The following is a 13,579-nucleotide window of genomic DNA, read 5'->3' as shown; positions in this document are numbered from 1 at the left end:
CTCTCCTGTGGGTCCCATTACCAGCCGCGCCTGACTGCTCCTGCCCTTCCACCCTAAAGCCGCACGCAGTCCGTGCCATCCACCCCCCACCCTCCCCAAAGATGACAGGACACAGCCAGAGATTGCAAAACGTCTATTAAATGTCGTGTGTGTACAGTGGCAAGGCATCCTCACAGAGGTAAGAATTCCAACCCAGTGACAGTGGCAAGGAGTCCAGTCTACTTCTCAACTGTCTGCTTCTGGCGGTGGCTGCCTACTGGATGGCCATTTCCTCCTCTTTGCTGGTGGGGGCCGGCTGGGGCTGCGGGGGTGCATGGGGGGCCTCTGAGGACCCTTAGGCATGCCATTCTGTTTGCGGAAGGCAGCTTTCTTCAAAGACAGCCCGGGCACTGGCTGCTTCCTCTGCTCAGCGCCTCTGGCCTTCTTAGGGGGCTGACCTTGGTCCTCAGGCTTTGGGGCAGCCTGGGTCTTGGAGAACAGCTGAGCAGGTATTTGGGGGTCTGAGCCCATGGCAGGAGCATTCTGCTTCCGCCCAGCCCCTTTCTTGGGTGTTCTCGGTTTCGGGGACAGCTGTGTTAGCTTCCCAGGTGCCCTTGGTCCCCTGGTAGCTTGAGCACTTTCAGCTGGTAGACTGCTACCCTGGAGCTGGGAGGCTGCTTGAGCCTTTGTGGCAGAAGGGACAGTGGGTAATGCTGAGTCTGTCCTTTTGGAAATGCCGTTCTGCTTCTGGAAGGAGGCCTTCTTGGGAGGTTTCTGCTTCTGCTTGGCCCTCTTGGCCGGCTCACTGCTGTTCTCAGCCTTGGAGGTGGCCTGGCCACTCAGGGCCAGCAAGGCTCCGTTTGTAGGGGCGGTTGTTGCAGAATCGCCTGGAGCTGAAATTAAACAGATGGTGGGAAAATGGGTCTCCTCATGAAATGGCCTTCACCATCAGGGGGACAAACGGGCATCAGTAGAACCTCCAAGTCACTGCCACTGGACTGTGTTCCACATAATTAGGCCAGCACCCAGCCGACCACTGAACATTGCCTGGCCTTGACTCATGTCCTACACCCAGGTTCCCAAACTTATATTTGGTCTGTCACCCCCTTTTCAGGGGAAAACACCTTTTTGATTCAGTGGGCCCTCCACAATGAAAAACTTTTGAATTATCACCCTGGATAAAGTAGAGGGATCGGCTTTTGCAGCCCCCCTCGATGACTCCAACACCCCCAGGGGATGGTTATCACCCCCTTGGGGCAACAACAGGCTCCAGAAGGTACCACTCTTGCTGAGAGGGGAGCAGTGTCCGTCTATCCCCAGGCCAGAGGGTTCCCGATGCCACTGTGCCCTCTAGAGGACAGCAGGCATCTAGACACTTTGAGGGGAGGGGAAGGAAGCCCAAGCACTGGCTTGTTTTATTCATCCAGGCCCGTTTTCTGAAGAGCTGAATTGTGAGGTGAGGAAAGGCACGGCCACAGCCCCTGGAAGCACACCAGTCAGATGGAAGGCTTCCTGTCTCAAGGTTTACATTTAACTCTGGCAAACGGCACTGTTTAATACATGGGGGGGGGCGCCCTCCATAAATCATGCCATTTGTATTCCGAAGCCCTCCCCCCCTGCTTCGCAGAAACCCAGGGTGAGAGCCAAGGGTACGGAGAGTGCTACAGCCTTCTCCCCTGGCAGACCTGGGCCACACTCAAGGTGGCTGAGCAGACGACCTGCTATTCTTGTGCCAGGCCGAGAACTGCTGAGCGCGCCCAGAAGCCCTGTGCCAAGCCAGTGCAAAGTATGCCGGACCAACACAGGATATCACCACAAAGTCATTTCGGGGCCAAGAAGAAAAAAGAAACTGCAGTCCTCACCTGGAAGGCGCTTTACACCGAAGCACCACAGCCACTGGCAGGAGCACGAGGCCCCACCCCGTCGGCACTTGAGTACATCTACTGTGCTGGGGCCCAGGGCAGGAGCGGCCTCTCGCCCAAGCAAGGGAAAGTGGTGAAGAACCGGCAGCCGATCGCTCACTCACCTGGCTGGGACTGGGGGATGGAATTGGAGAACTTCTTAAACTTGGCAATAAAGAAGCCATCCATGTTGTGGGTGTGAGGATAGAAGCGGCGGGTGGAACGCAGAGTAGGGTGGAAGCGCCTTTCTCGAAAGCGGGTAAAACCTTCCTGGCCGAAGTCCAGCCCCGTGGGCACCAGCCGCACATTCCTCTTCTTCAGAGCATAGTCTACCACCCACTCGTTCTCCTCCACCTGGACATGGCGGGAGAGACCCAGGTGCACGGGGGAAAAGCAGGCCAGAGCCGATGGGAGCTCTAAGGGGAGCCGATCTCCTCTCCCCCGCCCTGCCCTGCCCTCCCTGGCAGAGGGCTCACCATGATGGAGCAGGTGCAGTAGACCAGGTAGCCTCCCGTCTTGGAGGTGGCACTGACTGAGTCGATGGCACTCAGGAGCAGCTCCTTCTGAAGGTGAGCGCAGCGCTGGATGTCCTTCTCGTCCTGTCCCGGGGCCAGGGGCATCAGCACTCCCAAAGCACCCTCCTGCCCGAGCTGCCCCCACCCCACAGGCCTGCCCGACTACCTTGTTAGTCTTCACAGCGGGGTCCTTGGAGATGACCCCAGTGCCACTACAGGGGGCATCCAACAGCACTCGGTCAAAGCCCCCCGCCACCTGGGGGGAGGGGGATCAGTGCTGTCTGAAAGCTGCAGGCGGGCGGCGGTCCCTTCCCGTTCCTAGCAGCAGTCAGGGCAGAGCCCCTGCAGAGGCACAGCCCCAAGCCCCACCTTGGGAAACTGGCGCCCGTCGTAGTGGCTGAGGACGGCGTTGGTGACTCCCAAACGGTGCAGGTTGCCCACGACACTCTTGAGCCGCTCTGCGTTGGCGTCGTTGGCAAGGATCACCCCTGTGTTCTTCATGAGCTGGGCTGGAGAGCAGGGAGGTGGTCACAGTGCTGACCTGCCGCTCTGGCCCGGGCATCCCTGGATGAAACTTCACTCCCAGGAAGCCCCACTCCTGCTGCCTATGGGACAGGCCCACCCAGCACAGGCTGCCAAGTGAGAAGCCAGCCTGCTGTGGGGAACTTATCGTTCTCATCGGGATGCTATCTGGACAGCAGACTGAATTACTTGTCTTTAGTGGTAACTCCTTAACGGAAAGGTCATGACGGCGTACTACAAGCAGGCCAAGGCCTCAGTCCTCGTAACCCCAACAATACTACCCCGTTTTACAGATTGACAAGGTGTGGGTACCGGGGTCTAGCCCACCTGGGACTCACAGCCAGCACACCCCAGCACCCGCCTTCCTCCTACCTATGTAGCTGGTCTTCCCTCCAGGGGCACAGCACATGTCCAGGATCCGCTCGTGCTCCTGGGGCGCCAAGGCCATGACAGGCAGCATGCTGGAGGCCCCCTGCAACATGTAGTGCCCAGCCAGGTACTCAGGCGTCGCACCTGCGGAGGACAACCGCCAGTGACGTGCAGCCCCAGCGGCTGGGCAGGGAGGGTTCGTGGGCATGGGGGCACTTACCAATGGGCACCGAAGAATCATAGACTACTAGGCCGGTCTTGGACCACTTGCCCAGGGGATCCAGGTTAACACCACGATTGATTAAAGCCTGAGGATGCAGAGGAGGGCGAGGGCTATGGCAGGGCCGACCCACTGGCAGGCCTGAGGCACTCCCCCTGGGAGGTCCCACCCAGAACAGGATCATTCCAGACCAGTTTCTCCTCCCCTCTCCACCCCACCGTGTTCCATTTCTGAGCCTCAGGCTCCTCACTTGAGGTCCTAACACCCAGCTCCTACTCTAAAAGTTCCTGGAAGAGGCTCCGCCCAGGAAACCCGGGCACCGGGTTTTCACACCAGAAGCCAATACAGGCCCTGGCCAGCAGCATTGGACCAGCAGCCTTTATCCCGGGAGCCCTCAGCCCCTAGGCGTAACCAGCTTCAGAGAGTGAGTCTTCTTCTGGGGAGGGGGATCGCAGCTGTCACCACCCTCTGGAGGATCTGGAAGGCAGACAGCAGCTCCTCCAGTTTCTCCGGAAGGTGGGGCTTTGATGCAGCGCTCAGCCCAGTTACAGGGAACGCCGGGCATTGTGTTTCTGATTGGAGTATTGGCTGCTCGTTCCACAGACGCCCTGAGTGCAAGGCGGTCAACCCAGCACGCCACCATGCGACGACCTTGCTTTACCAAGAAATGCTTAGGCAAGAAGCCCCGAAAGCCAGGTAGGCATAGGGGAGCCGCACCCAGACAACCCAGCCCTCACCTGAGCCAGGTCTCGGCGCCGGGTTTTCAGAGTATTGGCTCGGAGGGTGATGGGCCGAGGCACCTCATTAGCTTCTAAGAACTCCACCAGCTGGGGAGAAAAGGTGGCCGGTCGGTCGGTCGGCCGGCCAAGGAGCCCGGTCAGAGAAGAGAGCAAGCGGGCGGCAGCCTTCGTTACACAGGGGAGGAGACGTGGCCCTACCTCAGACAGCGGGAAGAGGTCCATGAGCTTGCCAAGCAGGAAGTCCCCATAGGAGTAGTAGTTGGCCAGGTCCTTCTGAAGGCGGCTCAAATATTCAGAGCGAGACCGGCCTTCCTCCCGCTGCTTGCCAAAGTCCCGGAGCACTCCCACGATGTCCTGGATCCGCTTATGAACTCGCTGCAGGTCTGCAGCCTGGGCACGTGGGCCTGCTAAGGAACTGGTCCTGCAGCCAGAGCCAAAACCGCCTTCCAAAGCACCTCCTCCCCTCCACCCCCGCTCCAGCCTGCACTGGAAGGATATCCTGCTCCACCTCCCCACCAGGGGGCAGCAGAAACGGCTCCTCCTCATCCACATTGATCTGCAGGTCCCCTTCCTGCTCCTCATCCTTGGTGGGGCCTGGCTCCGCTGGTGGCTCTCCCTCCTCTTCATCAGTCTCCTCCTCACTCCACTGGCTCCTGGGAACAGGACCCCAGACAGATGACTCTCAGACCCTCTCATCCATCCTTACAGTACCACCACCACCACTACCCCAGCTGCTGCCCAGTTTCTATCCTGTTTACAAAACTCACCCCAAATCAGCTTCCTGAGCCTTCTGCTTCCGGGCAGCCCTTTCAATGGGCAGCAGCTGAGAAAAGAGACCAAAAACACTGGCCGTCAAGTTGATTCCAACTCGGGGAGCCCCATCTCCATCAGCGAACAGAGTTCCCGAGGGCTTGCTTCTAGGTAGACTAGAAGCACCAACTTTTTGCTTAGCAGCTGAGTGTGTTGGCCTTTATGTCACCCAGGGACGCCAAAGAGACTAGGTGGCTGTGAAGCAAAACCTGGCTGCCCGCCACCCCAGGGAATACTTTCTCTCTCTGCACTTTATTGTTTCTCAGATACAAATGTAACACTTGTTCTCAGAAGGAAATAGGGTTACTGTAAAGAAACAAACCGCATGTTGAAACTAAGTGACAGACTTGTTCCTCTACCTCACTTTTCCAAAACGAAACACTTCACATCTTTGTATACAGGAAGGCCAGAAATGGTATTTTCCCCTAGACTTGTGCTTTATATATCCCACGTGAATTAAAAATCAGTGTATTCACAAGTTTGTTTCTTGCATAAACAATACAATGGCCAAATGTGACTTTACCATCTATACACAGCCTTACTTACTCAAGTGCGTTGGCCACTATGGAAATTTCCAGGTTTGGAGGGCACTATCTCGGGTGGCACTGTGAGGGACACAGCCTGCTAACAGCAAGGTCAGGGGTTCACACCCACCAGCGCTCCTGGGGAGTGCAGTGGAGGCTGGCTGAACACAAGAAGACTGCAATCTGAAAAACCCCATCGTGGGTGAGGACGTGCTGCAATTGAGATTTTCATTCACTCAGCAGCAGCCTGGTGCCCACAAACCTTATACAAGGAACTGTAGAGACAGAGGGGTCGTAGCCACTGGTATGGAGAGAGACTTCCGGCACTGTGCTAAGTCTGATTTTGCTAATATGCACACATTACCAACTATGCAACAAGTAATTCTTTGCCCGCGTTTGGATTATCTTACTCAACAGGGAATCACTAGGGCAAAAACGCAGAAACTTTCTTAGAGCACAAACAACTGAGTAACAACACACATACACCTCATCTGCCGGCAACAAGCTCTCATCTGGCCACATGCCTCCCTGCACTTGACCCGCTCGGAAAGGGCGCTGGACAGTTGAACAAGGGGCAGCCCTAAATCCCTTTCCTAAGTCCCGGAGGGACAGTCTCAAGGCTCGAGAAGGAAACGAGAAAGGCGAGAATCCATTTCTGGTGCTCCCTGAACCTCACCTCTTCACCTTCATCCTCTTCTGAGCTGCAGTCGGCTCCATAGTCGTCCACCAGGTCAGGGTCACTGTCCTCTGAGCCCCAGAGGAGCCCCTGGCTCGCCACACCACCTTCACAGTCCTCCTCAGAGTCCTCCTCCTCATTACTGCTAGGGGATGGCGCCGGGCGCTTCCGGCCGTGACCAGCAGCTCGCACTGGCGGGGCTCCCTTCTTGGCGGACGCCTGGGTCTGGACAACTCCTGCAGTGCAGGTAACAACTAAGGACCCCGGACCGAAGGCTGCCACCCACACCCAGAACCAAACTTGCCACTCCTAAAAAAGGTCCTCTGGTTGTTCTTTTCGCCCCTAATGTCTGTGAGTCCTGCTCCACCCAGACCCAGAGGACCCCTCCCGTCACCCCCAGCTATTTTCACAGACCTTTGGGCAGCTTTCCAGGCAATGGCTTGGCCCCAGGGGACTGGTTCGACTTCGGGCCTTCAGCGGAGCCCAACCTCCTCTTGGCCGCCCTGACAAGATAAAGGGGTGAGGAGATGGGAACACAGCTCCAGGTTCCACCTCGCCCACCCACCACCACTCAGAAACAATGAGCATCCCAAAGGAGCCCTCTCCATCCACGGAACACCTCCCCCCACCCCAATGTCACTCAAGATACAGCAGTACCAACATATCTACATAAGTGAGGATACTACACTCACCTCTTTCTAGCCCGACTAGACAGCCTCTTAGAACTTTCGTCAGCATCTGTTTGAAAAGAAAAAAAAGGGCAGAGTAAGTGACAGGGGAAATGAAGAAGCACACAAAGGTGGGCAATTAGTGTACCAAGTAAAGAGAGTCGACAGTGGCGTGGGGAGCCGAGGCGACATCATGGTTACGCCTTCGGCAGCTACCTGGGAGGCCAGCAGTTTGGAAGCACCCGCACTTTGCAGGAGAAACATTAGTTACAGAGCTACCGTCTTGGAAACCCACCAGGATATTTCTGTGAGTCAGGATGGGCAACAATTTTTGTTTTGGGAGATTGCTTCTCACTCCACAGTACAGGAGCAGGATAAAAGATACCAGCCTCCAGATTCAATAAATTGAGTCTGATGGCAACAGAGTTGACACATCTCTACTTGTTCTATTCGCTTAATCAACTTAATCCCCAGGCAGGCCCAGGATTTTAGCCTTCACAATTGCTATGTTTTTTTCATACCTTCTCCAGGAAATCAAAAGTGACACCTCAGGCCTGTCATTTAATAACTGTATGCAAGTTACATAGCTTCTCCGTTTGTATTTCCTCAACTGTAACTGCAGACAACCGTGTGAAGATTAAGTAACAGACTGTATCTCAAGGGTTCAGAATAGTACCAGGCACTCACTAATACCACAATAAACCACATCTCTCCAAAGCCCAATGCAAACGAACCTCCTGCCCTCCTGGTACCGGGCTGCCACCCTACAGTCAGAGACTACACACCAGCACCACTGCGGGCAGCTGATGGGGATGCTTTCCCCTCTCTATTCCTCCCCAAATGCTTCTCTTTCCCAACACCCAACTCTTTACCAAGGTCTTTTCAAATCTAAGGGTACCCTCTCTCCCTCCTGTCCTCTGAAATCCCACGAGACGAAACCCTTTCCTGTGGCATCCGTACTTAGAGTTCCTTCTGTCCCATCTTCTCCGAGTCCTAAACTCTGAGGGCGCTGACAGTGTCCCTCACCCTAGTAACTCGGAGAGAAGGTTCTACTGGAGCAGAGATTAAAGACAGACTTAGAAAGAGGGTAGCGGGCATTATGATACCATTTTTTTTTTCTTAATGGCTTAAAAGCTGGGGGACCAGGCGGCCACCTCTGACCCTTACCTGCAGGTAAGAATCTGGCAAGCTCAGTCTCAGCACCCTTCTGTTTGCGAGCTTTTCGGCCGGGCCCACGCTTTTCCTTCTTCGTGGGGTCCAACTTGCGCCCCATGGTACTGAGGAGAAGAAAAGCAGAGGCAGTAGAGTCGCGTGCGTCGGAAGGGGCGCCGCAGAACACAAGCTCGGCCCCCCAGACGGCCCTGGAGGCCCGACCAAGGCCGCCTCGAGACCCGAGTCCGGGCCCCACGCCACTGCTGCCGCGCCCCTTCCCTCCGCCCCAGGCCTGGTCAGGGCGAGCGCCCTCCCTTCCCCGGCTTCCTCTGAACCCGCCCCAAGCCTCCGCTCACCCGAAAAGGGGCTCGGGCTCCCAGACCCCTTAATAGCAAGGGCCGCACTCCACGTGCACTCCGCGGGCTGGTCGCCCGACGTCACGCTCCCCGGAAACGCCTCGCGCAGGCGCACGGCGCCCTCGTCCCGAAGCCCCGCCCCTTCCGGCTGCCTCCGGGGCCGCCCGGCCGGAAGCTGAGGTCGCCGTGGGAACGCACGCCGAGCCGGCGTCGGCCGCGAGCTGCCGGGACCGCCGCGGGGCTGCGACCGGCCGCAGACGGCGGGCGAGGTGGGTCGGAGCCGTTCAGTCTCCCCGCCTTCTTGCCTCGCGGAAGTTGTGGAGCCCGGAGAAGTGGGTGCCCACGGCCACTCCCACCGGGTTCACAGGGCAGTTCCGCTCCGACCCTGGACCTGCAGGGTCGCGGAGCCCCCATCGGCTCTTGGGCCCGAGCGTTTGGTACAGTCCGGTACGTGGGGGCCTCCGCCCCGCCCCGCAGTCCTGGAGCCCGCGTCGCTTAGTTACGAACCCCCAGCCGCTCTGCTGGAGTTACAGTATCCGGACTAGGGTCGCTATCGACTCGATGGCAGCGAATCTGGGGTTCGGGGTGTAACTTTTATTAGGAGACCCACTTCCACCCTACAGCAGCGGGTCTCAACCCCGGGGGGGGGGGGGGGCGGCGAACGACACTTTCACAGGGCTCGCCCGTTGTAGAACGGTAGTAAAATTAGTTCTGCAACGAAAATGATAGTGTGGGTCACCACCACGAGAAACTGCACGAAAGGGTCGTGGCATGAGGAAGGTTGAGAAGCCCTGCTCTACAGGCTGTTGCTCGGCCCCTCTGCTTAGGACAGTAGGGAGGGCTCAGTTCACAGGTCAACCATCACAAAAACACACTCAACCATTACGAGCTTCCTCTCAGGAACCCCAGACGGCACCAACGCAGCAGTCTCGCCTCGCCCCCTCCCCAGAGCTGTTGACTTCCACCTGCTGACGTGCTTAGTGCAGTGCTTAACCCACGGAGCCACCAGGGCCCCCTGCAGTGGTCATTTACCCGCCACTGCCGGCCATCAAGTGATTTCAGCGCACAGTGGGCCTCTAGGGCAGAGGAGCGGCCTGTGGGCTTCCAGAGCTGTCAATCTTTCTCCTTGGAGACCTTGGTGGGTGGGTTCAAAATCTGCTGCCCTTGACGGTTAGGTGACCAAGGTGTAAACCTACTAAACCACCACCTCCGTTCCAAAATCATTCCCAGCACTTCCCTGGTTCAATTTCCACAACTCTTTAAGCAACTTGCTCCAAAACCAAGCTTGCTGGCACCGTCGATCCCGATCCATCGTGCCCTACTGCGGGTTTGGCTAGTGATCACGAACAGCCGGCTGTGGTAGCAGCCTGTTACCCACCCTGCCGCCCGCCAGGCTCCTCTCAGGGTCGTGGTGTCATTAATGGCAGTGCAGGGTATGTCCTCTGTCCAGTGGTTGACGCATTCAGCTTTTCACGGAAAGGTCAGCGGGGCTTGAACTCACCAACTACAATGCTGGACACAGACATGGAAGCCCGTCTTGACCTACCAGTCTGATTAGTTAGACTCCACGGGGTCTTTTGAAAATCATCCTTGGTCAGAGCGCACACAGGCATAGCATGGCCCTTCCAGGAGCTGAGGGGATGCGGCTTCTGTCCTGAGCACACTCACCCACTGGGACCTATGCCCACACTGAGCCAGAGCACTAAAATACAAGGAAACTTTTATTTTCAATTCTCATCAAGAAGTTTGCTGTGGTTTTCTATGCTTTTGGTTCTTCTTTGTTTGTTTTGTTTTTCTTCCCTTCACTTGTATTTCATTCTGGCCGCTCGGTGGCTGGAGCCGCTGGGTTCCTGGTATTAAAAAGATGCCAACAGAGGTAGCTGTGTCTCGCCCAGGGGCCCGGCCCGCTCTGAATTATCCCCCCCACCCCCAAAAAAGGACTAAAATAAAACACAAAAATAAAACCAAAAGGAGGACGAAATCCAGATCATTATCTTCAAGCCTGGCGGGAGCCCACAACAGTTTGTGTGTAACAGACGTTACTGTGGGGAGAAGCCCCGGCCCAGGCGAGGGCCAGCCCGCCAGCTCCCTGCAGATGGCGCCGGCGCTACTGCTGCACGTCTCTCCAGCAGGAAGGGCACCGCTGCCCCTCACTCCCCTCCCCCAGTGCGTGGGGGTTGTTCCTTTACAACGTGGACGATGGGGCAGAAGGAAGGAGAGGGTCTCTCAGGCCCCCAGAGGAGAAGCTGGGACAGGGGAAGAGAGGAAGGTCACTGCTCAGTGATGGAGGTGGTATCTTCAATCTGATTTTCATTGCTGCTGGGCTACCTATAGGGAAAGAGACAGGAGGGTCAGAATTCCAGACGCCAGGAATCCACCCCAAGTCCCAAGGAAAGCTCACTCAGAAGCCAGCATCTAGGCCTAGACACATCCCGCAAAGCCACGTGCTGCAGAGTTCTGCTAGACGAGCTAGCTGGAAGGGGGTCCTACCTGCTGTGGAGTAGGTTCAGGTGCCCGGTTGGCCAGGCGGCTGAGAATGTTGCGCTCTGACATCTGTAGCCTCACGGCTACGGGGGGGATCCGAGCAATGGTAGCTGGGAGTCGAGTCACATCAGCTTTCATGTCGCTCAGCAGTTCTTCCAGCTGTTTCAGAACTGCAGGGGGAAGCCAATGAGCTGGAGTGGTCCAGACCTACTACTGTGGGCCAGCCGCCCAGCACCGCTAATGGCCAAGTGACTGCTAGATGCTAGATGGTCATGTGTTGTCTTTGGCCAGAGTCACTTGACCTGGCGCTACACCGTGCTCAAATTCCTTTCTCTTGTTTCACGTCCAAGTGTCCAGGGGTGCAGTAAGTCCTCCCTACCTTGCTCTCTAGTGTCTGTCTCTGCTGCTGCTGCTGCTCAGGAGCAGCCTATTCCCCTCACCCCCTGCTGGCTGTCCTCTCCGCCTTCGGGCTGGGTCTCCTGCCCTCTTGTGGCAGGCTTCCCCTCATTCCACCCTCCACCATCCCGGCAATGCTTAGGAGCAAAATGGAGAAGGGGGCCGAGAATTTGAAGGCCTCTCCAATCACCTGACATCACCTCTGAAGGTCCCCAGGTGACACAATACTAATCTCTCTGCTTCCCACCTCCAACAACCTGATCTATTAAGAGCTACAAGACGGGGAGAACAGCTGTCCTTGATTGCCTCTAAGAAATGATAAAGTGCCAAGGAAAAAAGCAAAGGTTCCCAGCACATTGAGCTCCCAAAAGGGCCCTGGCAAAGGTCTGTGAACAAGGGGGGTTGGGTGTGTGTGCGCGCGAGCACGCGCGCGTTGGAGGAACAGTAAGCAGGGTGAAGGCAGCCGACCGAGCAGGAGGCAGGGGAGCCACTGGCTACCTTTGTGCAGGACGGCATTGGCTGGCTTGTTTCCTGCCATGGATTCCTTGGACAGATGCTGATGGCTCTCCGCCAAGCACTCCACCTCAGCAAAGCGGGTGTTTAGGGCCATGGAAGGGTGGGAGGGGTCCTCTGACATGTTTAAGTAGGCTGCCCGGCGCAGCTGCTCCTCAATCACCAGGGCCTGCTCCAAGAGCTAGTGGGGGAAGGGGGAGAGAGAGAGAGGAGTTGGACCAACTATCTGACAGGCTTCCCAGCTTCCCCAGCTGCCTGCTCCATCCTCCAGGTCATCAGTGAGACCAGACGCTCCCAAGCCCCCACAGCTCAACACTGTGTATTTGCTTTGATTGGGGCCAGCATGTTTTTCAAAAAGTCTACCCTTTATTGATTCTCATATACAAATGTTTAAGAGAGCTCCTAGAGAATGTAGAAGGTATAAGGAAATTTAAAAATGTTAACGTTTCCACCTTCAAAGGCTGTTTTTCAATAGGTGGAATGGGAGCCTGAGCCATTTCCCAGAGTAAGATATACCTACCATGTCACTTAGGTGGTTTTAGGCTTTAAAAATACTTGTGTATCTCCTATCCCGGTCCCATTCTCCACCTTCCCTTAGTGGTCAACCGGGGTTCTAATATATTGTCGTTTTTTTTTGTGAGTGTTCTTGAAAACGTGTGTAAATTTTTCCAGCTGCCTAATTCAACTTCGGAAAGATTGCTCTGTGCATGTGAAGCGTCCTTTCCCCCACGCGTTCCTAAAGGTTGTCTACATTGTTACGTGCGTGCACTTAGCTCTTGTTGCTTCTGGCTCTTAATCATCCACGATACAAAGCCGCCTGGTACCCACCCACTCTCCCGTCAGATACCCGCTTGGCCTCCAGGCCCCGCACCCCATCCAAACACCGTGCTGCAATGAACACTCCTGCACGTCCCTGATAAGAGCTGTGGACGGGGCTCAGAAAGTGTATTTGCGAGGGAGTGAGATGTTAGGTCATAAGTTAGGAGATTTAATTTGCTCGTGTCCACGGGTCCTGAAAGAGACTGACTTCAACAGGGGCCAGGCAAAGGAATGGTCTCAGAGTGGCAGGCTGTTGTGTTTCTCCCACAGGGCATGGCCCTATACGTCCCGAGCAGCCCCTGGTGGCACCGTCAGGTAAGTGTCGCACTGCTAATCACACATCAGTGGTCAAACCCACCAGCCCGCCCTGGGGAGATGAGGCTGTCGGCTCACCTAGAAATGGACAGCCTCACAAAGGTTGATTTGAGTGGGAATCAACTCGATGGCAGTGGGTATGGGTTTTCGTAACTTGAGAACTTAGACCCCAAGAGACCAAGCATCTCCTTTCCATCTATACCTCGGTCCCAACTGGAAGACGAGGTGCTGTGTGAGGAACCAGGCTCAGCCTCTGGCTCACTGCTATTCTCTCACAGTGTTCTCCCAAGAGCTCTCCTCTTGCTTCCGTCAGCACCTCTATGCAGGCGACTGAGGTTTCTCAAACCTGCACCTCACGCTGCAACAGCCTCCTCCGAGGTCCTGCTGCCCCACTCTGCTCCTCTCATTCATGGCGGTGGTCAAACACCAGACAGACAACGGGTCTAAAACCAAACTCATGGTTTTCCTGCAGACTTCTCATTTCTCGTCATCTGCCCATCTGACTTCACGTTCTCAGCTGTGGACTAAATTACTACGTCTGACAAAAATTAAGTGTTGTACAGCCTAACTCCTATATACCAAACCCTACCTTTGTTAGGTCAATACGCCATCAGCCCAGA

General features: G+C 56.1%; 2 protein-coding genes across 6 annotated transcripts in view; both read right to left on the bottom strand.

Moving 5' to 3' along the window:
* Window positions 1-118: 118 nt before the first annotated feature.
* Window positions 119-8,555, bottom strand: NOP2 (NOP2 nucleolar protein). Its single transcript, XM_075552161.1, has 16 exons — window positions 8,433-8,555; window positions 8,092-8,201; window positions 6,949-6,994; window positions 6,671-6,759; window positions 6,257-6,492; window positions 5,014-5,069; window positions 4,745-4,899; window positions 4,445-4,644; window positions 4,244-4,333; window positions 3,507-3,594; window positions 3,290-3,430; window positions 2,765-2,904; window positions 2,562-2,651; window positions 2,357-2,479; window positions 2,006-2,234; window positions 119-872 (listed from the first exon to the last, which is right to left on the bottom strand). The coding sequence occupies exons 2-16, from the start codon at window positions 8,195-8,197 to the stop codon at window positions 226-228; spliced, it is 2,436 nt and encodes an 811-aa protein (XP_075408276.1). The 5' UTR covers window positions 8,198-8,201; window positions 8,433-8,555; the 3' UTR covers window positions 119-225.
* A 1,580-nt stretch (window positions 8,556-10,135) lies between these two features.
* CHD4 (chromodomain helicase DNA binding protein 4) overlaps window positions 10,136-13,579 on the bottom strand; it is a 29,560-nt gene continuing 26,116 nt past the window's right edge. For all 5 annotated transcript variants that reach the window (XM_075552156.1, XM_075552157.1, XM_075552158.1 and 2 more), the window contains 3 exons: window positions 11,811-12,006; window positions 10,923-11,086; window positions 10,136-10,760 (listed from right to left, as the gene is read on the bottom strand). In XM_075552156.1, coding sequence (XP_075408271.1) covers window positions 10,743-10,760; window positions 10,923-11,086; window positions 11,811-12,006 — 378 coding nt within the window. In that variant the 3' untranslated portion in view covers window positions 10,136-10,742. The remainder of the gene's footprint in view (window positions 10,761-10,922; window positions 11,087-11,810; window positions 12,007-13,579) is intronic.

This window comes from Tenrec ecaudatus, chromosome 6 (genome assembly GCF_050624435.1).
Source record: "Tenrec ecaudatus isolate mTenEca1 chromosome 6, mTenEca1.hap1, whole genome shotgun sequence".
NCBI classification, from domain to species: domain Eukaryota; kingdom Metazoa; phylum Chordata; class Mammalia; order Afrosoricida; family Tenrecidae; genus Tenrec; species Tenrec ecaudatus.
This window is presented reverse-complemented; position numbering and strand designations above follow the sequence as displayed.